The sequence below is a fragment of the Lithobates pipiens genome, unplaced genomic scaffold (genome assembly GCF_037356315.1).
Source record: "Lithobates pipiens isolate NorthernLeopardFrog02 unplaced genomic scaffold, aLitPip1_a1.2 Scaffold_3, whole genome shotgun sequence".
NCBI classification, from domain to species: Eukaryota; Metazoa; Chordata; class Amphibia; order Anura; family Ranidae; genus Lithobates; species Lithobates pipiens.
In genome coordinates this window covers 3,039,000-3,066,079 of record NW_027507790.1, presented here as the reverse complement: position 1 = coordinate 3,066,079, position 27,080 = coordinate 3,039,000, and the positions used below count along the sequence as shown (strand labels likewise).

Below are 27,080 nucleotides of genomic sequence, written 5' to 3'. Positions count from 1 at the left end.
AAGTCGGTGGTGGTTTCGACTCGACGTCTGGAGTACCTGGGGTTGCTGTTGGACTCCAGGGAAGGGAGGGTTTTTCTCCCCTCAGACAAATTGAGGACTCTCAGATTGGCGGTCAATCTATTGATGAGCCGCAAATGGTCGTCGCTCTGCTTTTGCATGCGAGTACTGGGGCTCATGGTTGCCTCCTTTTGAGGTGGTACCTTCTGCCCAGTTCCACACAAGACTCCTGCAGAAGGAGATTTTGACGAAGTGGGACAAATCTCCGTTGTCCCTGGATCGGCAGGTCCAGGTGAGTTAACCAGTCAGGGACTCCCTGGTCTGGTGGTTGAGGTCCCCGGCGATTCAGTCCGGGAAATCGTTCCTTCCTCTGACGTAGACGGTGATCACTACAAAAGCCAGTCTGTCCGGCTGGGGTGGAGTGATGAGGATTTAGTCGGCTCAGGGCCTCTGGTCGGTGGAGGAATCCAAGTTGCCGATCAATCTGCTAGAATTGAGAGCGATTAGGCTGTGCCTCCACACATGGTCGATGAGTCTTCAAGTGCATCCGATCAGAATACAGTCAGACAATGCCATGGCTGTGGCGTACATAAATCACCAAGGAGGTACAAGAAGCTCAGCCGCTGCTCGGGAGGTCGTTCACATACTTCGGTGGGCAGAGCGACATGTACTGGCCCTGTCGGCCATTTACATCCCAGGGGTGGAAATTTGGCAGGCGGACTATCTGAGTTGACAGATGCTTGACCCAGGAGAATGGGCATTGCATCCGGAGATATTCAGGCTGCTGTGCCTGAGGTGGGGCACCAGATGTGGATCTATTGGCCTACCATGTCAAACGGAAGGTGCGGAGATTCGTTTCCAGGACCAGAGATCCATGGGCAGGCGCACCAGGCACGCTGGTGGCTCCGTGGGATCAGTACCAGCTGATCTATGCCTTTCCTCCACTGAAACTGTTGCTTCGCAGAGTGGAAGCCGAGGGGATCCCAGTAATCCTGGTGGCCCCAGATTGGCCTCAGTGGCCCTGGTATGTAGACCTGGTGCGCCTGGTGGCAGACGCTCCCTGGCGACTGCCGTTGCGAGAGGACCTCCTATCTCAAGGTCCAATCTTACAACCCTGCTTTACCATCACTGGCTTTAACGGCATGGCTGTTGAAAGCCAGGTATTGAGGAACCGGGGTCTGTCGGACTCTGTGATTCCTACTATGTTGAGAGGGGAGCGAAAATCTTCTTCCAGGAAGATATACCATCGTACTTGGAAGGCCTATATCTCCATGGGTGGCATCTGCGCTCTTTCTCTATATCCAGGATCCTGCTGTTTCTTTAGCAGGGCGTAGACCAGAAGTTGGCATTGAGCACCATTAAGGGGCAAATTTCAGCTTTGGCTGTTTTTTTCCAGCGACCCCTGGAGTATCACTCATTAGTGAGTACCTTTGTTCAGGGGGTGCGACATGTAGTCCCTCCGGTGCATCCTCCATTACCTCCGTGGGATTTGAACCTGGTGTTGTCGGCGCTTCAGAAGCCGCCGTTTGAGAATATCAGGGAGATTCCCTTGTTGACCCTTTCGTAGAAAGTGGTCTTTCTAGTGGCCATCACATCAGCCAGGAGGGTTTCGGAATTGGCTGCCTTGTCATGCAAGTCGCCTTATCTGGTCATCCACAGGGATAAGGTGGTGTTGTGTCCCCAAGAGTCCTTTCTACCGAAGGTGGTTTCGGCTTTTCATATCAATGAGGACATTGTAGTGCCATCATTGTGTCCTAAGCCGAAGAACTCCAAGGAGGTGGCCCTTCACGCTCTGGATGTGGTTAGGGCTCTGAAGGTGTACTTGTCTGCCACAACTCCCTTTCGGAAGTCAGACTCACTGTTTGTTTCGGTGGCTGGTCCTAAGAAAGGTATGGCGGTCTCATTTGCCACCATTTCCAGGTGGATCAGACAGGTTGTAGTCCAAGCCTATGCCTTGAAGGGGCAGGTGCCCCCATTTCCAGTCACGGCCCACTCTACAAGATCAGTCGGAATGTCTTGGGCCTTCCGACACCAAGCGTCTGTCGCTCAGGTGTGTAAGGTGGCGACCTGGTCGTCTGTCCATACGTTTACCAAGTTCTACAAGGTAGACGTCAGTGCATCGGCTGATACTGGGTTTGGCCGCAAAGTTTTGCAGGCGGCCGTGTAGTTGCAATTGAGTTTTTTCCTGTTTTTTCGATTTACGCAGTACTGTTTTTTAATGCTCTATTGCATTACCTCCGCAATGTTGCGGTCTTGGGGATCGCTCATGTTGAGGATAACCGGTTTTATGGTGGAGTTTTTTCCACATACTGCTGTTTTTGTGTGGGTTTAGTTCACTAGTTCCCACTTGCCATGGCGGATGAAGTTTTTATGCTGTTTTTTTTCCCACCCCTCGTTTGGCATTGCTTGGGGACGTCCCATTTAGTTACAGAGGGGAGCTGTGTCGGTCGGTGAATATAAGAGAAAATAGGATTTTTGTACTCACCGTAAAATCCTTTTCTCTGTAATTCACTGACCGACACAGCACCCACCCCTCCTTTTTTCTATGTTATACTGCTTGTTGACGTACTGAGTCTGCTGGGAGCAGTGAGGAGGGTTGATAGCACAGGGTCCGCCCCCCCAGGGGCGGGATTAATGTTCTGTGTATTGTGTAACAATTTTGCCTAGTTTCTCCTAATGGCAGGCTATACAACCCATTTAGTTACAGAGAGGAGCTGTGTCGGTCTGTGAATTACAGAGAAAAGGATTTTACGGTGAGTACAAAAATCCTATTTTCTTTTGCCACAGCAGTAATTAGCAATTTGACTGGCTAAATTAAAAACTGCAAAACAAAAGGTAGTAAACATATAATGTACATTGTTAATAAACAATGTTTTTACACAGGTCCCATCTTGCTGAGTTCCAAGCCCTCCTTCAGTTAACATCTCGCTCACTGAAGCGGAGTGACACATTGACCTTATTAATAGATGGGGCGGATGTGCTGTGTGGACATGCAGGTGAATTTACATCTGATTGGATCCCTGACCTTCTTCCTCAGGTACGCAATTCCTTCTTACTGCTCCCAATAATGAAACTATTTATACCAAATTGTGCAAATGCAAAACCCCTGCACCACTATGGGCTCAGTGCCTTAAAGCGAAATCACACAACAAAGCATCAAAAAAGCAACAAAGCTGTGCTGCATAGTGAGTGAAAGGACAATATTTTATAATGGATAGATCAGTTAAAATGGCTATGTATATTGGTACCTATTTCAGGCTACTGTGAAGCCATCTAATCCACACCAGCATTCGTTATTTGGAACAACATATATTTAATTTGTGAATGAAGAATAAATAAACAAGTTTATAAACTACAAGAATTTACAAATCCACCAACTTTCTAACAGAAAGCCCATACTGAGTTAGGAGCAGAAATCTGGAGATGTCTGCAGGAGCCTGACATTGAACCAGCAATCCATTGATCGTGGGTGCAATGCTTTGTGGGCCTCTGTGTGAAAAAATTGTAAATGCACTTTTTTTTTTTTCAAATTGTGCATTTCATTTTTTTTCTCCGTTAAAGTGTGAACTTAATCCTTTAAACATATCAATATTGTGAGTTAATGTTTTCCCTTTTCCCTATAAGAACAGATATGGACCCCTCTGTATGCATAGCCTAGAAGGGGGATATAAGTTGCCATTATTCTCCGTGATACATTGGGCAGCCTGTAAAACTTATAGTTGTAAGATGGGTAACAGCTTGGTATTTAGTGTTTATTAAATATTTGTAGCATGATGTAAGCATTTTTGTTTAGTTTTTAATGAAAATGTATTTATATATAATATAAATATGTGATCAATATGTAGCAGATCTGAGAATCTCAAAGAGGTATGTTTTGTTTTGTCAGTTTTATCTGTTTTTTTTTCAGGTTAGCAGCCATAAAGTACATGTAAAATACCATTGTTATAAAGACAAGTTGCTTATCTTTTCTATCTACAGAAAGTGAATTTAGTTCTCAGTGTGACAGAAGGTTCCTCTCTCTGCTCTTCCTTGAGGAAACGGAAGGACACCATACCAATTACTCTAGGGAGGCTGGAACCAAGTGAGCGGGCTGAACTGGTGAGAGGGAAACTAGCTTTGTATGGTAAAAAGCTGGAAGAGTCTGCTTTCAATAATCAGGTATGATGACCATATATGTCTACTGACCATTACAAATGTGTTTAATGTTTATGTATTCCAAGCCAGTGGAAATTGTGTCTCTGTTTTATGCAAAGAAGGCACAATATGTGCACTGCATGGTTAGAACACATCTGCCGAGGTCTACTGTGTCCCATACACAGAACCATCAATCCCTCTGAATTTGCAGATATTAAACTGTATGTATGCAATATTTATAGCCGCTAAAGTATTTGAGGTCATTGAGCACAAGTAAAGAAAACTTGAATCTGCAAGACTGCTATCCTTATCACTTAGTGTGTGTTGAATCTGCAAAAACAAATATGCTATTTCAATGCAAACTTGATGCATGCGTTTTTTAAAAACCTTAGTTGCTGGCCATCTTTTTGCATTTTTTTTAATTCAGAAAATAAGATTTATTGAACTTTCCAGCATACAGTGCAATACAGATAACAGGGAAAAAATCCATTTATACAACCAACTGCCTAATAGAAACAGTGTACAGTACATGGGAAAATTACATGAAATGCAAACACTGATTCAGCTCATACATAGTAATAAGACTGGCAAATGGAGACCTCGTTAAATCTCAGCTCAGAGAGCAAGCTATCTCGATCCTGTTAGCAAAGGAAGTATGGGTTTAACCTGAACGTTACAATCTGTGTAGCAGCAGATCTAGGATTGTAAGACCAAGGGTGGCCAACCAGGGCTCCTATTATTTTTTGGAATCTCATATTTTAAGGTAATCCACAAAGCACGTATCCACTCCTGGGTTGGAGGGATCTCTGATTTCCAATACTGGAGAATCAAATTGTGGGCCTGGAATAATGTTTTGTATAAGGCCTCAATTTGATGTGTTATCCTCATCAAGCATACCCAGTATACATTTCTTCGGTTCTAGCTTTATTGCAGTTTGCAAAACTGAATTGAATGTGTCTACCACCAACTGCCAGTACTGGTGTAGCTTGGGGCATTGCCATAGCATGTGCATAAGATCTCTGTGATCCCTTTTACATTTGCTGTAGATTGAGTCCTGTCTTCGCCCCATGGCATGAATTTTAAACGGGGTGTAATCGACTCTCAGAAGGATATAGAGTTGGGAAAGCTGGTGAGATACATTTAACCACTACAATACAGGGCACTTTCGCCCCCTTCCTTCCCAGCCCAATTTTCAGCTTTCAGCGCTCTAGCGCTTTCAGTGACAATTGCGCGGTCATGCTACACTGTACCCAAATGAAATTTTTATCATTTTGTTCGCACAAATAGAGATTTATTTTGGTGGTATTTATTCACGACTCCGTTTTTTATTTTTTGCGATATAAGCGCAAAAAAGCGGAAATTTGGAAAAAAACAATATTTTCTTTTTTCTATTTTAAAAGAAATCCAATAAAATCAAATTTTGTCATAAATTTAAGCCAAAATGTATTCTGCTACATGTTTTTGGTAAAAAAAAATTCCGTTAAGTGTATAATAATTGGTTTGTGTTTACGGACATATGTACGCAAATGATCATGTACATATGTGTGCAGGTGATCACGTACATATGTGTGCACATAATCATTGGGACAAGTGATTTTAGTGGGACATATGTGGGGGACATGTTTTTATTATTAGGGACATGTGTTTTTATTTTTTGGGGACATGTATGTTTTGGGGACATGTGTGTTATGGGGACATATGTGGGGACTGTGTTTACACTGTGTGGTGTGTTGTGTGTTTACACTAGACTGAAGATCAGTGAGTAAAAAGCTGTAAAAAACAGCTCATACTCACTGATCATCAGCCGGCTGCAGCAATCTGCTCTCCTCTCCTCGGCGATGACTTCTGTGTGAGGAGAGGAGGAGCCGATTGCCTAGCAACCGGCTGTTTGTTTACATCACATGACGGCCGTGATTGGACACGGCCGTCATGTGATCAGGAGGGCCAATCACAGAGCCCTCCTGCCGATCTGAGATGCGCCGCGTCCCGGTGACACGGGCGCATCGGGATCGCGCCGCTGCGCGGGCACGCGCGCGCGATCCGCTCCTCCTGATGGACGTTCCTGAACGTCCTATCAGGAGTAGACGGCTCCCACCCGGCCGTATATGTGCATTGGCCGGGTGGGAAGTGGTTAAGGAGCTGAGCTGCACAGACTGTAGCATGACTTCCCATTGATCATCTTCAAATGCCCCTACATCTTTTTCCCAAACTGTGCTGACCTTACATGGATTGCCCTCTAGATAATTTTTCAGTAGCATGCTATGACACAGAGAGAAAACCTTTTTGAAGACATTACATATTGTATATAATTAAAGATGTTAGAAGGGGACATATTTCCTAATGCCCCTACAGTAAAGCCTTGGATTGCGAGCATAATTTGTTCCGGAAACATTGTAATCCAAAGCACTTGTATATCAAAGTGAATTTCCTCATAAGAAATAATGGAAACTTAGATGATTCGTTCTGCAACCATTTATTCATGGGTCTTTCAGTTTATAGTTCATATAAAAAGCTTATAGCAATATGACCAGGTTGTGTAACCATAAATTGTCCAGTCAAAAATGGCAGCCTCCACAAGGGGATTAGAAGCAAAATCCAGAAGGTGCTACAGAGTATAAGGCCTCATGTACACTACTGCTGGTAAACGGACATTCAGAGGCAGTTGGCTGCTTTTTTCAGCTGTCCCTGAACTCTTCCAATGTTATGTGTGCATGTACACAGGTTTGTTTAATGTAGTTTTTAGGCAGTTGCGTTTATAGGCTTTTTTTTAAGGCAAAAAAATAAGTTCAGATGCCGAAGTTTCAGGCACCAAACGCGGCTAAATGTGGCAAAACGTTTATGTGTTTTTACAGGTGCCCTATTTTTTAACGTTACAAAACATAAGATTGATAGCAAGCAATTTATTTTTATTTTTTTCATAATTTGCTATGTTCATATAGGGTTAGGGTTTCCCATTAGGGTTAGGGGTTATGGTTAGGGTTTTCCCCTTGAAGAACAAGTTAGGGTTTCCGGTTATGAGTTAGGGTTAGAGTTTCCCATTATGGTTAGGGGATTATGGTTAAGGTTAGGGTTTTCCCCTTGAAGAACAAGTTTAGGGTTATGGTAAGTGTTATGGTTTCCCGTTAGGGTTTCCAGTTACAGTTTCCCATTAGTGTTAGGGTTAGTGTTTTCCCCTTGAAGAATAAGTTAGGGTTTGGGTTTCCTATTAGGGTTAGGGTTTTCCCCTTGAAGAACAAGTTAGGTTTGGGTTTCCAGTTAGGGTTTCTCAATAAGGTTAGGGGGCTATGGTTAGGGTTAGGGTTTTCCCCTTGAAGAACAAGTTTAGGGCTATGGTAAGTGTTATGGTTTCCCATTAGGGTTAGGATTTCCCATTAGGGTTAGGGGGTTATGGTTAGGGTTAGGGTTTTCCCCTTGAAGAGCAAGTTGGGGTTTCCAGTTAGGGTTTCCAGGTTAGGGTTAGGGTTTCCCAATAGGGTTAGGGGGTTATGGTTGGGCTTTTCCCTTTGAAGAACAAGTTTAGGGTTATGGTAAGTGTTATGGTTTACGGTTAGGGTTAGGATTTCCCATTAGGGTTAGGGGGTTATGGTTAGGGTTAGAATTTTTCCCTTGAAAAACAAGTTGGGGTTTCTGGTTAGGGTTAGGGGTTACGGTTTCCCATTAGGGGAATATGGTTAGGGTTTCCCCTTGAAAAACAAGTTAGGGTTTCCCATTAGGGTTAGGGGGTTATTGCAAAAGTAAAACCTTGGGGGGGAGCGGGGGGGAGGGAGGGAGTAGTACAGTGCATTACCATGTCAATTCCCTCCTTTTGTTTATTTGACACCATTCTTCTCTGTGCTACATTCAGCCGATTGCTGGTAACTCCTGTTACATTAGCGCAGAGAGACGGCGTCCAATTCAGCTCTCTCCTAGCTTTCTCACAATAATGGGCTCATCAGGGCTGGTGGACCATTCGTTGGTACAGCGGGTAGTCGCACAGAGGCATAGCCTGATGAGGAAGGAAATAAATATTAGAAATAGAAAAATCACAATGTAAACACCTAGTTTCTGTAACCATGTTGGTATGCCATATAAAAAGTCACCAAACCCTCCTAAACCCTTAAAGGGGTTCCATCCATCTTTTGCAATATCTCTGGCCTTATTCTATAGTTCTCTTATCTTAGCAAGATGCCCTTTTAATAACGTCCTCATTATTAAGGATGAGTCGAACACCCCCCCCCCCCGGTTCGGTTCACTCCAGAACCTGCGAACAGACCTAAACTTCGTGTGATCTTTAGAACAGTATTAAAGTCTATGGGACTGGAACGTTCAAAATCTAAATTGCTAATTTAAAAGGCTAATATGCAAGTTATTGTCCTAAAAAGTGTTTGGGGACCTGGGTCCTGCCCCAGGGGACATGTATCAATGCAAAAAAAAAGTTTTCAAAACTGCAGTTTTTTTGGGAGCAGTGATTTTAATAATGCTTAAAGTGAAAAAATAAAAGTGTAATATTCCTTTAAATTTCGTACCTGGGGGATGTCTATAGTATACCTGTAAAGGGGCGCATGTTTCCCGTGCTTAGAACTGTCCCTGCACAAAGTGTCATTTCTGCAGGAAAAAAAGTAATTTAAAATCACTTGCGGCTATAATGAATTGTCAGCTCCCGTAATACAGAGAAGAGTCATTGAAAGTCATTGATAAAAAAAAAGGGGGTGTCAAATAAAAAAAAAAAAGAAAAAGATGTGGGGTTCCCCCAAATATCAATACCAGACCCTTTATCCGAGCATGCAATCTGACAGGCCAAAGGAAAAGAGGAGGGGATGAGAGAGCACCCTCCCTCTCGAGAACCGTACCAGGCCACATACCCTCAACATTGGGAGGATGCTTTGGGGGTCTGTGACCCCTCAAAGCACCTTGTCCCCATGTTGATGAGGACAAGGGCCTCATCCCCACAATCCTGGCCGGTGGTTGTGGGGGTCTGCGGGCGGGGGGCTTATCAGAATCTGGAAGCCCCCTTTAACAAGGGGACCCCCAGATCCCGGCCCCCCCTGTTTGAAATGGGAAGGGGGTACAAATGTACCCCTACCATTTCACAAAGAAAGTGTGAAAGAATGTTAAAAAAGACACACCTTTAAGAACCCTCTTGGGAGTAACCTGACTTCGTCTGGTCCTGGTGATACTGAGCACTGCTGCCAGCATACCTCCCCTCATCTCATGAACTTTACCAATACTTTGTGGATGATAAGGTGTATGGAAAGCTTGCTGTATGTGAAGGGCTTTCATTACTTGCACAGTAAAATGTGTTCCTCTGCCACTCCCAATAAATTCAGGAACTCCATATCTACAAACTATTTCATTCACAAATGTCTTTGCTGTTGTTTTTGCATTTGCTTTAGCTACCAGCCAGCACTCAGGCCAACTGAGAACATGTCAGTACACACTAAAGCATACTCATATCTTGGCATCTAAGTGTAGTCTATTTGAATTCTTTGGAAAGGGAAATCTGGCTTGGGAAAATGCTTTTGGGGAACATGGACAGGCCTCCCTGCATTGTACAGAGCACAAGTGAGACATGAAACACAGCCCTGGCTGTAAAAGCTCTAAATCCAGGTGCTATCCAATAGCAGTCAGTAAGTGCCACCATCGCGTCCTTAGCAAGATGTTGGACACCATGTGCCAGTTGTGCTAAAACTGGGTACAAACTCCTGGGTTGTTTTCAGCACTCTACATGCCCTGCTGATTTTGGGTAGCATTACATTTAATCCACTTATGCTTCCCTTCATCAGGGGCCTGGTTCTGCAACTGAATTACATTTTCTACATCCCACCGCTCTTGATGAGTTGAATCTGTCCCCACTACCTGGGTGACCCCTACAGTGGGTGTGATTCCAAATGCCAGAAGGGTAGCATGCTTTGCCGCTTGGTCCACCAAAGCATTTCCTCTGGCTGTCATGTCATTTCCCCTTGCATGTCCTTTTACCTTCAAGATGGCAACTTCTGCTGGTTTCTGAAAGGCCTCAAATAGTCGCTCAATGAGTTTTGCATGTCTCACTGGCTTCCCTGCACTAGTCAGGAAGTTCTGTGCTTTCCAAATTGGTCCAAAATCGTGAGCGATTCCAAATGCATATCTGCTGTCAGTGTAAATGCTTCCCCTTTGATTCTCTAGGAGATGACTTGCTTTGACTACAGCACACCACTCCGCTTCCTGTGCTGACATCTGGGGTATCAATGCTTCCTGATGTAAAATGCTGTCTGTAGTGGTTATAACATCATCCGTGTAAAATCTGGAACCATCTACGAATAAGAGTGTGTCACAATCTGATAAAGGCTCATCTTTTGCTGGTATGATAGAGGCCCTTTCTACCTCCATCAGAGCCATACAATCATGAGAAAAACTCAGGTTCTACATCAGTACCATTTGTTGCATCTTCCTCATAAATTATAGGAAGAAGAGTAACCGGATTCAAAGTAACACATCGTTTGATTGTTAAATTCGATGGAGCAAAAAGAGCAGACTGGTACTTGTCAAATCTACTGGTAGACACATGTCTGGTCTTTACTTGATTCACGATTTCTTGTACTGCATGTGGTACATACAGGATCAGAGCAGAATCTAGTGCAAGCTCCATTACTTTGTCTAGCAGCAAAATGTAGGCTGCTATGGCTCGCATAAAACTGGGGGAGCCCTTGATGACAGGGTCTAATGAGGCTGATACATACATCACAGGCCTCCTGTTTGTCTCCATGTAGCTGGGTGAGTACACTTGCAGCAAATCCATTGACTTAATGACAGAACAATGAGAAAGTCTTAGTATAGTCAGGAAGTGCAATGGCGGTAGCTTCAGACAAAATTTTAATAAGCTCCTTCATCTGCAATTTATTGTCCCATGTGAGTTTGAAAGGGTTTCTAGTGGTAGCCTCATATAGAAGAGCCATAAGTACTGATGCGTTTGGAATCCAGTCCCTACAATATCCCACTAACCCCAGGAAGGCACGTAGTTACCGTACATTTCTTGGCTTTTCAAATTTCCGTAGAGTTTTAACTCAGTTTGGGGTTAGGTGAGGGATTCCATGTGAAATGCAGTGACCCAGGAAGATCACTTTATCTTGGCAGTATTGTAGCTCATCTTTGCTAACTTTTGGGCATCCTGGGTAAATGAAAAAAGGTGCTAGCAATCTGGGTGCAGGGGCACAGAAAATAAAGCGTTTGCAAGATCAATCACTGTAAAGCAGGTGCTGGAGGCAAGTATTCAATTTAGTAAAGTGTGGGTGTTGGGCACGATCGGGGTATTTGCCTCAATTATATTGTTAATGGCTCTCAAATCGTGCACCATGTGGTATGTCACCTGCCCACCCTTCTTGTCTGGCTTCTTTGCAGATGGGAACAGTGGTGTATTGACTTGGGACTTAATTGGTACAACAACCCGTGCTGCTTTCAGTTGAGTGATTTGATCCTTTATCCTCTCAGTCTGAGCAATACTCAGTGGGTACAATTTAATCTGTGGGAGATGGGCTCATGGTTTAATTTTTATCACGATTGGGGTGCAATCCAGCAGACCTACATCATATTTGCTGGTGGCCCATAATTCAGCAGGAATCACTTTCAATTCTAGTGGAGACTTGGATTAAAAATACTCCACAGGCAGAATTTAAAACTCCTGACAGACTACTGACCACTTGGACTGCTGTAGGAGTGTATTCTATGCTTGCTAAAATTTGGTTAAAAATGTCAGCTCCCAAAAGATTGGTAGGAACTGTGTCTGAAACTAACCCTTTAGTGACAATTTCTGTTTGCTGTCCTAACCTGAGTTTAAGTGGCTTGGACTTAACCAAATCAGTAGAGGTCCCGGTTAGGCCAACACCAGAGATAACATTTGTAGATAATAATCCTGGAGGTAAGTCCTCTATATTAAAAACACTTTGGCTTGCACCAGTATCGATTTAAACAGTTTAATTCTGTTTCTCCTCCAGGATAGGGGAGTTCTTGTGAAAATACTTTTACTTTGGCCTCAGGACCATTGTCTCCGCTATTTAACATGACTAATAGTGGCATGCCATTTTCCAATGCCTGATCCACTGCTTTTGGCAGAGAACTGGGATCAGCATGAAGTGCCTCTAAGCTCTTTTTCAGTCTAGGAAGATGGCAGAATTTGGCTATGTGTCCTTCCCCATTACAATTGTAACATATAATTGGTCCCCTATTGCCATGATTTCTGAAATTGCCTTTGCCTCTTCCTCTCTGCTTCCCCTTGTACATAACCTTGGGTTTGCTGTCTTTTTGGTTAATCCTGTTTTCTATGGATAACAGGATAGGCAGGATGTCTCAAATAGACATATTGCCTGCCTCAGGCCTTGCTGTGAACAACTTTTCTTTCAACTGGGCTTTTAAACCATCAAGAAACCTTTGTTTCACCAGTTGTGTAGATGGACTTGCAGTTTCTCCCGCCTTCTCTTCCTCTACTTTAAGGCCTGCTTCCTCAGCCATATTGCTTAACCACCTCCAATAAGCCCCTGTGGCTTTCTCTTTCCCTTGCTTAGCATTCATAAATTCAGCATGTCTGGTTTGTCCATATATTTGGGGCAATTTTTCCTTCAATTTCTCACAAACCCCCCATCCACTAACCATCTTACCTAGATTTTTAAAGTCTACACCACATTCTTTAAGTATATAGCCAGACGTGTTGCTTCCCACTGCTTTAATAAGAAGCTGATGAATTTCAGTAGCAGAAGCCTCATATTCTTCCTGTGCAGCGCTAAGCAAACCCAATTGGATCATTTCTAAGATCTCCCAATCCCTCCAAAATGACTCTCATTTCTTGGGGACTAAAAGGTACATATCATTTAATTTGAGACTTATTGTCAACAGCATTACCTTCAAAAATGAATTGGGTTCTGACAGGATAAACTGCAACAGATTGCGCTGTGCCAGGGGCAGAAAGGGTGGCGTCTCCCTTCCTTCTCTCTTCATCCTGCTCCCACAATTTGGAAATTATGGTTTACACCGGAAGTTCAAACTCTATCTCTCTTTCTCTGACCAAAGCCTTAAATTCAGAGAGATCTATTTTTGCATATGTGCTTTTTGATTTATGCCAATCATCTGTTTCTAGGATATGAGCCAAATCCCTTTGTAGGTTGATATGGGGCTGTTAAACCTCTGCTCTCTAGTATATTGCCCAGCTCATCTTTTTTGTATGTGCTATGTAATCTACTTCTTTTGCTCTTGTGCGTGGACCCCTTAAAGCCAAACTATTAGCCACATAAGGTGGGGGGTCTTCCTCTACAGAGTCTTCTGGCCAAACATAGTAAATTTGGGCAGCACTTTTATAAAACATCTCCGTCAAGCCAGTTTGATTTGCTACTTTAGCTTTTGTCTCCCATGTGCAAGCTATTCTCCACGTTCCTTCACTGCACAGTAGTGGGCCATAATCATGCAGAAATGTTTGCCATACTTGTAAATTAAAAGTCCCTTTAGATTTTAAAGATTTACCTGTTCCCTCTGTCTATTCTACCCATTTATCTAGGGGCTCAGTATAGGCGGAACCGTACCTTTGGTTCATATATTCTTTAGAGCTCCTCTTGCGCTGGGCATTTTCTGAAGGCCTCTCACCCTTGATTCCCTTAACCACCTTCAGACCGGACCATTTTGCTGGTATATGACCAGAGGTCTTTTTACAATTTGGCACTGCGCTGCTTTAACTGGTAATTGCGCGGTCATGCAATGTTGTACCCAAACAAAATTTGCGTCCTTTTCTTCCCACAAATAGAGCTTTCTTTTGATGGTATTTGATTGCCTCTGCGATTTTTATTTTTTGCGATATAAACGTAAAAAGACCGCAAATTTTGAAAAAAAATGATATTTTCTACTTTTTGTTATTAGAAAAATCCAATAAACTCAATTTTAGTCATACATTTAGGCCAAAATGTATTCAGCCACATGTCTTTGGTAAAAAAAAAGTCAATAACTGTATATTTATTGGTTTGCGCAAAAGTTGTCACATCTACAAACTAAGGTACGTTTTCTGGAATTTACGCAGCTTTTAGTTTACGACTGCCTATCTCATTTCTTGAGGTGCTAAAATGGCAGGGCAGTACAAAACCCCCCCAAATGACCCCATTTTGGAAAGTAGACACCCTAAGGAAATTGATAAGTGGCATGTTGAGCCCATTGAATATTTTATTTTTTTGCCTCAAGCGATTGAATAATGACAAAAAAAATTTTTTTTTTTTTTTTTTTACACAAAGTTGTCACTAAATGATATATTGCTCACACATGCTATGGGCATATGTGAAATGACACCCCAAAATAAATTCTGCTGCTTCTCCTGAGTACGGGGATACCACATATGTGGGACTTTTTGGGAGCCTAGCCGCGTACGGGGCCCCGAAAGCCAAGAACCGCCTTCAGGTTTTCTAAGGGCGTAAATATTTGACTTCACTCCTCACTACCTATTACAGTTTTGAAGGCCATAAAATGCCAAGATGGCACAAAACCCCCACAAATGACCCCATTTTAGAAAGTAGACACCCCAAGCTATTTGCTGAGAGGCATGTTGAGTCCATGGAATATTTTATATTTTGCCACAAGTTGCGGGAAAATTACAAACTTTTTTTTTTTTTTTTTTAACAAAGTTGTCACTAAATGATATATTGCTCACGCATGCCATGGGCATATGTGAAATGACACCCCAAAATAAATTCTGCTGCTTCTCCTGAGTACGGGGATACCACATATGTGGGACTTTTTGGGAGCCTAGCCGCGTACGGGGCCCCGAAAACCAAGCACCGCCTTCAGGCTTTCTAAGGGTGTTACAGTTTTGAAGGCCATAAAATGCCAAGATGGCACAAACCCCCCCCAAATGACCCCATTTTGGAAAGTAGACACCCCTAAATTTAGGGGTACACTAGTGAGACTAGGTAATAAATGGCGGGTGCCCTGAAACTATAAAAAAAATAACTAACCAACCAGCGTCACCTGTAACAGTTATATGGTGATCACTGGTGAAAGGGTTAACTAGGGGGCAATCAGGGGGCTTTATGCGGTAGTATATGGGGGTCCCTGGCGCTATAAAAAGCTGCGGCGAACCTAAATACCTACCTGCCTAACTAGCGTCACCTGTGACACTAATACAGCGATCAGAAAAACGATTGCTTATTAGGCTGGGTTCACGCTGGAGCGATGCGGGAACGCCACGAATCCGCGGCGGGTTCCCGCATCGCATGCCTCCCGGCGGCAGTTCACACTGCCCTATGCGAACTGCTGGGAGTGTCAGTGAAATGTTAATGACACCCCCAGATCAGTTCGCATATCGCAGTGCGATCTGCAAACTCGGATCGCATGGTGTGAACACCCATGCGATCCGATTCTGCTGCGGACCAAAAAAAGGGTCCCGTGCGAGTTTGCGGCGGGTGCGGCGGGTGCGACACGAATTCAGCCATACTATCTGTATGGCTGAACTCGAATCGCACAGAGATCGGATGTGATTTGCACTGCAGTGCGGTGCGAATCACATCCGTTCTCATAAACCGCTGCAATGTGAACCCAGCCTTAGTGACACTGGCGACGGGGGGTGATCACGGGGTTAAACCTTTATTGGGGGGGTTAGGGGGTACCTTAGAACTAAAGGGGGCTAACCCTAACTGCCCTAACAGTTATTACAGTCACAAATGACACCCGCCGGGTGATCAGGGGGTTAAACCTTTATTAGGTAATAAATGGCGGGTGCCCTGAAACTATAAAAAAATAACTAACCAACCAGCGTCACCTGTAACAGTTATATGGTGATCACTGGTGAAAGGGTTAACTAGGGGGCAATCAGGGGGCTTTATGCGGTAGTATATGGGGGTCCCTGGCGCTATAAAAAGCTGCGGCGAACCTAAATACCTACCTGCCTAACTAGCGTCACCTGTGACACTAATATAGCGATCAGAAAAACTATCGCTTATTAGGCTGGGTTCACACTGGAGCGATGCGGGAACGCCATGAATCCGCGGCGGGTTCCCGCATTGCATGCCTCCCGGCGGCAGTTCACACTGCCCTATGCGAACTGCTGGGAGTGTCAGTGAAATGTTAATGACACCCCCAGATCAGTTCGCATATCGCAGTGCGATCTGCAAACTCGGATCGCATGGTGTGAACACCCATGCGATCCGATTCTGCTGCGGGCCAAAAAAGGGTCCCGTGCGAATTTGCGGCGGGTGCGACACGAATTCAGCCAGACTATCTGTATGGCTGAACTCGAATCGCACAGAGATCGGATGTGATTTGCACTGCAGTGCGGTGCGAATCACATTCGTTCTCATAAACCGCTGCAATGTGAACCCAGCCTTAGTGACACTGGCGACGGGGGGTGATCACGGGGTTAAACCTTTATTGGGGGGGTTAGGGGGGCACATTAGAACTAAAGGGGGCTAACCCTAACTGCCCTAACAGTTACTACAGTCACAAATGACACCAATGCAAAAAAAAAAAAAAAAAAAAAGCAATTGGTGTCACTGTGACTGGGGGGGCAGGGGTAATTGGGGGGTGATCGGGGGGTAAAGGGGGGGTGTGAGTGTGCCTGGCATGTTCTACTGTATGTGGGGTGTGTTGGTGCAACTCACCGAACCTCTCTCCTCGGTGCCGGAACGAAAACTACCGACACGGAGGAGAGAATACATCACTTCCTCTCCTGTGTTTACATTACAGGAGAGGAAGTGATGTCACCGGACATTTTCATTCGCCGGGAGCGATCGCGAGGGGGTGGCCATGAATGAATGGCCGTCCCCTCGTCCGGGATCGCTCCCGAACGAATACCGACCGCCGCAGGCACCGGGCGGGGGCCCGATCGGGTCCCCGACCGGCGGGCAGGCAAGGACGTACATGTAAGCCCTTATGCCTGCCCGTGCCATTCTGCCGACGTACATCGGCGTGCGGCGGTCGGCAAGTGGTTAATTAATTTAATGACCATGATGACTGGCCAGTCTTCTCTACTTGTGCCTATACTCTCTTGCCTCTAACACAAGAATAGTCTCCACTTATCTACGTGGATAGAAGGGGTTTAAGACAATAGACAAAACACTCATTAAGAGACCCTCCTCGTCTCTTCTCTTCTTTGTGAGTTTTATCTGACCCTACCATGCGCCTCTGACCCAGGTTGCCCACAAGGAATCAAAGCAAGGGGACTGCAGAGGATTCTCCCTATTCACACACAGCCCAACCCGTAAAGGGGGACACAAACACACACACAAACACACACACACACACACACACACACACACACACGCACACTACCCAACCAGAAAGGTCTCCAGAGTGGTATGGCTTCCTTGAGAACCAACAGATAAGATACATAGGAAAGGCAGAAATATAGGAAGCTTAAGGACAGCTTATCTGGCCGGCATTTAGTGGTCTGTGCTCCCAATGATCCTGATCAATGTGCGGTTCCTTCTGGAGACTCTGCCAAACTCCTGATATCTGATTCGCCAAAACTGTTCTGGAATTATTTCTGATTTGCATTTTAAAACAAAGTTAATACTGCAGCTTCAGGAACAGATTCACAGGACTCAATCACTGTGTTTTAAAATGTCTGTTCAGTGTCAAAATGTATTATTACATGTTATTTTATACATAGATAAGAAAAGGGTGGTGTGAGATGAAAATGAACAAATAGAAATATGTTATTAAAAATGAACAAATAGAAAAATTTATAAATGAAAACCTTGGGGGGGAGAGAGAGAGTAGAGAGCTTCTAGCAGAAGATGTGCCTATGTGTAAAGTGAAGGTTACAGAACACATTTCAACAGCGAGAACTAAATGGAGTATCTTGTGCTTAAATGAACAATACAGTGAATGTCCATGTCCGTTAGGGTTTCTGGTTAGGGTTAATGAAAAATATTAAAAAAATTGCATATAAAATTTGCTTAAAAAAAAACAAAATAAATGAATAAAAAAAAAATGAAATTACACATACAGCTTATAATAAAAAATAAACAAAGAATATATTAATCATTTGCAATTTAGAAATTAAATATATTTAAAAATGTGCTTTTTTTCCCCTCACATACCTCATTAGGGGATCCATATTAAAATTGAGGTAGATACAAGTACACTGCTGCTCTCTCAGCTGCTGCTACTCAGGCCGCGTACACACGGGCGGACTGTTCGCCCAACCTTGTCCGCTGAACAGTGTTTGGGCGGACAGTCCGCTCGTGTGTGGGCTTTCAGCGGACAGTTTCAGCGGACAGTTGGACGGACAAAGTCTTTCGGAAATTCCGAAAAACTGTCCGCTGAAACTGTGTTTGAGCGAACAGTCCGCCCGTGTGTGGGCTTGTCCGCTGTACTTTCGAAATGAGCGGACTGTTCCCGCTCGGAAAGTCCGCCCATTTCGAGCGCGTGTACAGGTAGGCGGGGCCCGCGAAGGAGACGTCGCGGGCTCCGCCGCCTGGAATGGGCTTAAAGGGGAACCCCAACGCCGAAAAAAATCGGCGTGGGGGTTCCCCCAAAGTCCACACCAGACCCTTGTCCGAGCACGCTACCCGGCCGGCCAGGAAAGGGGGGCGAGCGAGCGCGCCCCCCCTCCTGAGCCGTACCAGGCCGCGTGCCCTCAACATGGGGGGTGCCTTGGGGAAGGGGGGGGCCGCGCGGCCCCCCCACCCCAAAGCACCTTGTCCCCATGTTGATGAGGACAAGGGCCTCTTCCCGACAACCCTGGCCGTTGGTTGTCGGGGTCTGCGGGCGGGGGGCTTATCGGAATCCGGGAGCCCCCTTTAAGAAGGGGGCCCCCGGATACCGGCCCCCCACCCTATGTGAATGAGTATGGGGTACAATGTACCCCTACCCATTCACCTGTGAAATAAAGTACAAATAAAAACACACCACAGGGGGAAAAAATATTTTATTGCACAGCCGGGGGTCTTCCGTCTTCGGGGGTCTTCTCGCCGGACTCCTCCGCTATGTGTGTGTAGCTCTTTTGCCAGCGGAGGAGTCCGGCTTTCTTCCTCCCCGCCGCCGGCCTCTTCTCCCGACTTCGGGGGTCTTGTCCCCCTCTTCGGTTCTTCTGCCGGGCCACCGCGCCTGGTCCGGTGGCCCGGTCTTCTGTCGCCGTCTTCCGTTCTTCTGTCGCCGCCTTCGGTTCTTCTGCCGGGCCACCGCGCCTTCTTGTAGCTCTTTTACAGGCGGTGGCCCGGTCTTCTGTCGCCGTCGCCGCCTTCCGTTCTTGTTCTTCTTCTTGTTCTTCTTGTTCTTCTCCAGGCGATGTTGACTCGACGAGCTCTCCGGCCGGAATGCCGGGGACGCGCTGTGCGGTCACTTATATAGTGACAATGGGGCGGGGTCACATGGTATATGTCACATGGGTTGGTCACATGGGTTGATGTCACATGGGGACTATGACATCGTAAGGGGGCGGGGTCACCATGTGACATCAACCCATGTGACATATACCATGTGACCCCGCCCCATTGTCACTATATAAGTCACAGCGCAGGGCGGCTCTGGCATTCCGGCCGGAGGGAGCGACGTGTCAACATCGCCTGGAGAAGAACAAGAAGAACAAGAAGAAGAACACGAACGGAAGGCGGCGACGGCGACAGAAGACCGGGCCACCGCCTGTAAAAGAGCTACAAGAAGGCGCGGTGGCCCGGCAGAAGAACCGAAGGCGGCGACAGAAGAACGGAAGACGGCGACAGAAGACCGGGCCACCGGACCAGGCGCGGTGGCCCGGCAGAAGAACCGAAGAGGGGGACAAGACCCCCGAAGTCGGGAGAAGAGGCCGGCGGCGGGGAGGAAGAAAGCCGGACTCCTCCGCTGGCAAAAGAGCTACACACACATAGCGGAGGAGTCCGGCGAGAAGACCCCCGAAGACGGAAGACCCCCGGCTGTGCAATAAAATATTTTTTCCCCCTGTGTTGTGTTTTTATTTGTACTTTATTTCACAGGTGAATGGGTAGGGGTACATTGTACCCCATACTCATTCACATAGGGTGGGGGGCCGGTATCCGGGGGCCCCCTTCTTAAAGGGGGCTCCCGGATTCCGATAAGCCCCCCGCCCGCAGACCCCGACAACCAACGGCCAGGGTTGTCGGGAAGAGGCCCTTGTCCTCATCAACATGGGGACAAGGTGCTTTGGGGTGGGGGGGCCGCGCGGCCCCCCCCCTTCCCCAAGGCACCCCCCCATGTTGAGGGCACGCGGCCTGGTACGGCTCAGGAGGGGGGGGCGCGCTCGCTCGCCCCCCTTTCCTGGCCGGCCGGGTAGCGTGCTCGGACAAGGGTCTGGTGTGGACTTGGGGGGAACCCCCACGCCGATTTTTTTCGGCGTTGGGGTTCCCCTTTAAGCCCATTCCAGGCGGCGGAGCCCGCGACGTCTCCTTCGCGGGCCCCGCCTACCTGTACACGCGCTCGAAATGGGCGGATTTGCCTCCTCCTTACGTGGGCGAGTCCGTTCATTTCAAAAGTTGAGCGAACTGTTTGCCCAACCTTGTTCGTCAAACAGTCCGCTCGTGTGTGGGCAAGTCCGCTCATGCAAATTTTGAGCGGACTGTTTGACAAACTGTTTGCCGAACAAGGTTGGGCGAACAGTCCGCGCGTGTGTACGCGGCCTCACTCTGGTCTCACAGAATGGCTGAAATAGTTAAATAATACAGTTTTTTGGGCTTTGGGAGGGTCCTATGATGTTATCTAAAATAAACTCTCCTAGACGCAAACACGGCAAAACGGGCGTTTTTAAACGCTGGTTTGAAGCTGTCAAAACATTTGTTCAGAGGAAGTTGCCTCAACGTCCCATGTACATTAAGCCTAAAAGAGAAGAGGGGCACCTTTAATGCCACGTACAAATGACCAGACTTTTTGACAGCAAATGTCAGACGGAATGAATCCGTCGGACCTTCTGATTGTGTGTGGGCTCCATCGGACTTTTGCAGGCCAAAAATCCAACGGACTTTAGAAATAGAACATGTTTTAAATTTTCCCGCGGGACTCAGTTCCTAGCGGGAAACCCATTCGGCTGTATGCTGGTCCGACGGACCAAATACGACGCGTGGGCAGCTACAGCACCTGCCCGCGAGAATGTTTCCAGAGTGATCCTATCTTGCTGGTTCTCGGTGACGGGGTACTGTATATCTCGCGCTGGCTGCAATAGGAAAAACGCATTTTCCAATCACAGTGGGCGTGAGAGGGAATGCCCCTCCAAGGCCCTTTGGTCTTGGATGGATTTTAAGGGGAAGCACCTATGCCAAAAAAACTGTGTGGGGGTCCCCACAAAATCCATACCAGACCCTTATCCGAGCACGCAACCCGGACAGTCAGGAAAGGGGGTGGGGACGAGCGAGCGCCCCCTCCCTCCTGAGCCGTACCAGGCCACATGCCCTCAACATGGGGGGGTGGGTCCTTTGGGGAAGGGGGGGCCCGCAGAGCACCATGTTGATGAGGACAAGGGCCTCTTCCCGATAACCCTGGCCATTGGTTGTCGGGGTCTGCAGGCGGGGGGCTTATCAGAATCCGGGGGCCCCCAGATCCCGGCCCCCCACCCTATGTGAATAAGTATGGGGTACATCATACCCCTACCCATTCACCTGGGGGAAAAAGTGTCAATAAAAAACACACTACACAGGTTTTTAAAATAGTTTATTAGGCAGCTCCGGGGGTCTTCTTCCGACTTCTCTGCGCTTTCCGGTTTTTCTCCCGCTCTCCGGTTCTTCTGCCGGGTTTCTCCGCTATCTTCTTCCAGCTCTTTTGCTAGCGTTGGCCCGGTCTTCGCCTTCATTGTCGCCGTCTTCTTCTTCCTTCTTCTGTTCTTCCGATGTTGACACAACGCTCTCTCCCGCTGTAATGCTGTGGACACGCTGCGTGTTGGCTTATAGCATGCCCCGGGAATGTGACGTCATCCGAGGTGGGGTCACTGTGTGACATCACCCGGTGACCCCGCCCCTTTATGCCTATAGAAGTCGATAAGCCCCCGCCCACAGGCCCTTGTCTTTATCAACATGGGGACAAGGTTCTTTTGGGTGAGGGGCCTGCAGGGTGCCCCCCTTCCCCAAAGCACCCACCCCCCCATGTTGAGGGCATGTGGCCTGGTACGGCTCAGGAGGGGGGGGGCACTCGCTCGTCCCCACCCCCTTTCCTGACCGGCCGGGCTGCGTGCTCGGATAAGGGTCTGGTATGGATTCTGGGGGGACCCCCGTGCCGTTTTTTCGACATAGGGGCTTCCCCTTAAAATCCATACCAGGTGACGGGGCTAGCAAGGTGTCAATCTCACCGATAAGTCCCGTTGTAAATCATCACATTCAAAATGAATGGGCTTTAGTCTGTGTGTGGGCAAGTCCGTTCATTTGGAAGTCCGTCGGAACTCCGCCGGGAAGTCCAGCAGACCCAGTCTGCCGGAAAGTCCGGTCATGTGTGGGCAAGTCCGTTTCATTCGGAAAGTCAGCCAAAATTCCTGCGGAAGTCCATCGGACCCTAGTCTGCTGCAAAGTCCGGTCGTGTGTATGCGGCATTAGTGTAGCAATATGGTTACATTTAATGAAGGTACAACATTTAACAACTCACATGGTTGATGATTAAAACAGCCCCATCTAGGTATGCAGCATCCGGGGAAAAGCTGTTAACATAGACCATCCCCCTCACTGCTGGCTCTCACCGCTGTCAGTCTGTAATCATGTCTAGGAAGACTACACTGCAGTAGAGTGATCTGAAAGTGAGTCTTGAGGCGCTAGTGGAGTGCAGCGTGGATGGGGTGATATTGATGGTGGTCCGGAGGATGGTCTATGTGGACAGCTTTACCCCAGATGTCTGCATACTTAGACGTTCCTGTATTAATCATCAACCATGTTAGTTGCTAAATGTTGTACCTTCATTAAATGTAACCATATTGCTATGGCGCGCCTCGTCTTTTTTACTCAGTTGTGACATGATGCTACTTGTGTATCAAGACATCGATTGTTTAGCAAGTCAAAATTTATCAAAAATTGCTAGTCTTGAAAAATACTCTCAAACCAAGGTTTTACTGTACTTAAATATAAGAGACAAATTCTCTTCCAAAAGCAGTGGTTTTAGCAGGAAGCATCGATTATTTCCAAAAACGATTAGATAGGCACCTTAACGAACACAACATACAGGTTTGAAGAATGTAATATAAACATAAAGCACACACACAGGTTGGACTTTTTTCAACCTCACCAACCATGTAACTATAAGGAAAGTATTGTGAACTGTTGGGTCCTAAGAAATATATTAACATCTTTGTGCTTTTCTTGGAGTTCTTTTGGATGACCAATTTGCCAGTCATATTGAATAAAATGATATACTATTTACAATATTGCTCAATAATTAGATAATTTATGCACCTCTACTCATCCAGTTGCGCCTCCTGATGATCAAGAAGGGAACACGTGATCCTCTGTATCTAACCATGGCCTGCGAGGAACTACGAATGAGTGCAGTCTTTGAGAAGGTTGGTGAACTATGTATTACCTTAATAAGCATTGGTTTTTCTTGCTTAGTCATTTCTTGACAAACTTTTCACTTACTTTTATCAATGCCTCAGTGCTGCATCAGTCTCCATATTGATTAGGCTATGTATATATATTTGTGATATATAGATGGTAATTTCAGAAGCATAGATATGATGATTTATGTTATGTTTTAGCACAATTACTTTAGTAGCATTGTATGCTAATGCATAATTGCCTGACAAGCAGTCTTGTGGGCCCCTCTGCTCTTTCTTTCTCCAGCAGACAATATTTTATTATCACAGTAGTAGATGGTATTTATAAAATGTTATAATTTACTGCAGCTTTGTGGTTATATCATAATCCTGTGCAACAATATTATGTTGGGATTCCTCATATAATTTTATTTCCGTACATAGCTGTCTGATGACATACAGAAGTTGCCAGCAACCCTTCCACCTCTTATTCAGAAGAGACTTGAAATGCTGGAAGAAGAACATGGAGTTAACAATGTTGCCATTGCTTTGACAGCCATCTGCATCTCCCGAAAAGGTAGTATCTTTTTTGCTGTACTATTACCTACTAACTGAATTTTGTTTTTTGCTTTTGTTTACTTTTTTCCTGTGGTTTATTTCAGGACTTTGGGAGAGAGATCTGCTAAGGATTCTGAGCTCTATACAGCAAATAAGCTATGTGTACACAGCAAGTTGGGATGAAATGCTAAGTGCAGCAATTAATGCACACAATATTCCCATGGCCACATTCTCTCTGCTTCTCACAGGGCTGAAAAGGTGCAGAGACTATGGCTTAATTTCCTGTCCCTGTTCTGCCGTGTTGTCTGGTCTTCTTGTATCATTATGTGTTTTATAGCCAGATAATGTTGTTCTAGCCATTTTTTGTTATGTTCTCCTATTACAGTGTTCTTGGGTTGTGGAATCATAACATGACTAGTGAGCCAAGGCTGCATCTCTCTAGTTGTCTGTTGCGGGAAGCTGTTGAGAAGCGTTACCTTGGAAAATCTGATGTTGTCCACGCTGTACATCTTCTTATAGCTGGTGGGTGATTGAAGCCATTTATTAGTACTTTAATGGTGTGTTTTCATAAACACTTAATGTGTTCTTTGTTCCCTACAGCTCATTTTTGGGCAGTCTTTTCTCCTGAAGACCCTGAATCTTCACCTGCACTTCATGCTGAATGTCTGAGTGAGCTGTCCCATCATCTGGTATGCTAAAGTGTATGCAATTTTTTTTACTGTGATCCATGTTTTAATATTTATGGAAGTAAGCATGCACTTTGTCTTTCAGCTATGTGGCAGGCAGTTCCATACTATGGGTAAGCTCCTTGTGTCCATTCCTTTCCTGAAGGCACATGCCACCCTAGGACTCTTGCCTCACCTGTGCCAAGTTTACAGTAGCTATGGTGAGTTAAAAAAAAAAAAAAAAAAAAAAATGTATTCTCCATTGCATTATCCTTCTTGTTTTTGAAGAACTGGCATTCCAACAGAAGGTTACATGAACAATTATATATTTTCTTTTATCAAATGTGTTTCCTCCTTTCACCAAAACCCCATTAGTGGACCTGTTCATGTGGCCCCTTACACAGGACTACAAAATACTTAAAAGCAGCACCTAACTTGGTTATCAGTAAGTAGTAAAGCAACTGACTGACTACACAGCAAGGCATACTGTGAAAGTAGATTAGTTCCTTTGCTGTGAAATACAAGATACTGGAAAGAGTAATGCCACACTACCATTTTCTTGAATGTTAATGGATATATTTAAAATGATGATATACTATATATGCTAAAATGTGCATTTAAACGTGCACAGTTGCTCCCCTCTCCTTCTCCAATGTTGGTTTTCTTGCTGTTTGTCTTTTTGTCTTCAGTTCTTTCTGTATCCATGACGTCACCTCAGACTTCTTTAAATCTAAATTGCACGAGTATTCACTCCATAAATTAGCAAAAGTCAAGTGTTTGTCTTTTAATTAATAATTTCATGGAAATAAAAAGTGCCAGGGGTTGTAAACTGGCTTTAGTTCTTTGAAATCTCTATTAACACATGCACACGTTTGTTTATACAATTCGTGCTATAAATCTTTACTTCATGACACAAACCTATTCACGTATTATTTTTTTAACAGTTTTTTCTCTTTATTTGTGTTACCTTATTATATTCATACTAGCAAAAGCGTGGTCGTTCCAAAACTTTTGTAAGTTTGTAGAGCAGAGCTGGGTGTAGTATGCAGATGAAGAGGGACAGAGGCAGTATAGGGGAAATTTGAGGAGTTATTGCATTGATGAAGTAAAGGGGAGTATGTCAGTAGAGTGGAGACAGTGAGCTGGAAGGGATGCACTGTATCTGGGTGCGGGCACTGTGAAATCAAAAGGTGAGCTGGGGGAAAGCACTATAAGGGGGAAGTGAGGTGGGTGGCTGTTGGCAGCTGAGGAGGTGGGTGATGCCATGAGTGAAAGGTGATGGCATGGGGGTGATTTGGGGAGGTGAGTTGAGTGGCATGTAGGCACAGACAGTTACATTGGGGGAAAGGAGGGTGTTGACCAGGGGGTGAGTCGGATGGCAGTGTGGCAGCATAATGTAGAAGTGGGGAGGTGGATAGAAAGATGGTGTTCGAGTCAGGGCAAGTGAGGCGTGTGGGAAGTGCTTTGAATGAGTTGGTGAAGTGGGTGTATAACAAAAAAAGCAAGATTGTCCCCACTATAGCATTGGGAGACCAGAGGACCAAATGAGCAACACAGCATGCAGTGTGGGGAAAATAGAAAAGGTCATTTATTAAATGATTAAAAATTCAGTTAATTCCTCCATTGGAGGTGACAATTGGAGCACATAAAAAAGATATATATCCAGTGACTGCTGCACTAAACAGTCAATGGATATGGCAAAACACATAACAATACACGTAAACAAAAAACGACCATAACACATAAACAATCATCTGGATGCCAGATAATCTATACACAGCTGTTGATGCTATGACTATATAATCTAAAGCAATGTATTAAACATATAGTAGATGCAGAGGTCCCTGGGGGCTCGAGCCTATTGGAATTATAGTGGAGAGTGGGAGGGGTAGGAAATACAGCGTAATGCACAAATTATTGGTGAAGTGGGTGGGAGGTGCTTCAGCAGAAGTGGGGAAGGATGAGCTTTGACCATGAGAGGGGGGGTTTAGGTGTTTAGAAGAGATGTGGTATCCATTATGCTGCTGGAGTGTGGGATATGAGTTCTATGTTCTACATTCCTTAATAGCGACAAAGGATACAAATCCACATTGTGTACACCAAATTCCAGTTATTAAATTGTAAAAAGTAGCAGTGATATGATTATTGTGCTCCACATAGCCTATACAGCAGAGCAGAGCTGTTGGAGGGCCCTAACAGGTCCATCCACTACAGCAGGGGTGCCCAACCTTTTTGAAGAGTGAGGACCACTTAAGCGACTTGGTAACCGGTTGCGGGCCACAATGAGTGGAGCAGAAGGATGACAGTTCCATGTCCACTCTGCCTATGATGCCCAGAGCGGACGCGGATACAAC

At 45.5% G+C, this 27,080-nt stretch overlaps 1 protein-coding gene across 1 annotated transcript in view; it reads left to right on the top strand.

Annotated features, from left to right (window-relative positions):
- Nucleotides 1–27,080, top strand: part of TEP1 (telomerase associated protein 1) — a 161,551-nt gene that overhangs the window by 84,799 nt on the left and 49,672 nt on the right. Inside the window, exons 26-33 of the mRNA XM_077461156.1 lie at nucleotides 2,881–3,034; nucleotides 3,976–4,155; nucleotides 23,438–23,530; nucleotides 23,948–24,080; nucleotides 24,166–24,319; nucleotides 24,447–24,583; nucleotides 24,662–24,750; nucleotides 24,833–24,947. Of these exons, the coding sequence (XP_077317282.1) occupies nucleotides 2,881–3,034; nucleotides 3,976–4,155; nucleotides 23,438–23,530; nucleotides 23,948–24,080; nucleotides 24,166–24,319; nucleotides 24,447–24,583; nucleotides 24,662–24,750; nucleotides 24,833–24,947 (1,055 nt within the window). The remainder of the gene's footprint in view (nucleotides 1–2,880; nucleotides 3,035–3,975; nucleotides 4,156–23,437; nucleotides 23,531–23,947; nucleotides 24,081–24,165; nucleotides 24,320–24,446; nucleotides 24,584–24,661; nucleotides 24,751–24,832; nucleotides 24,948–27,080) is intronic.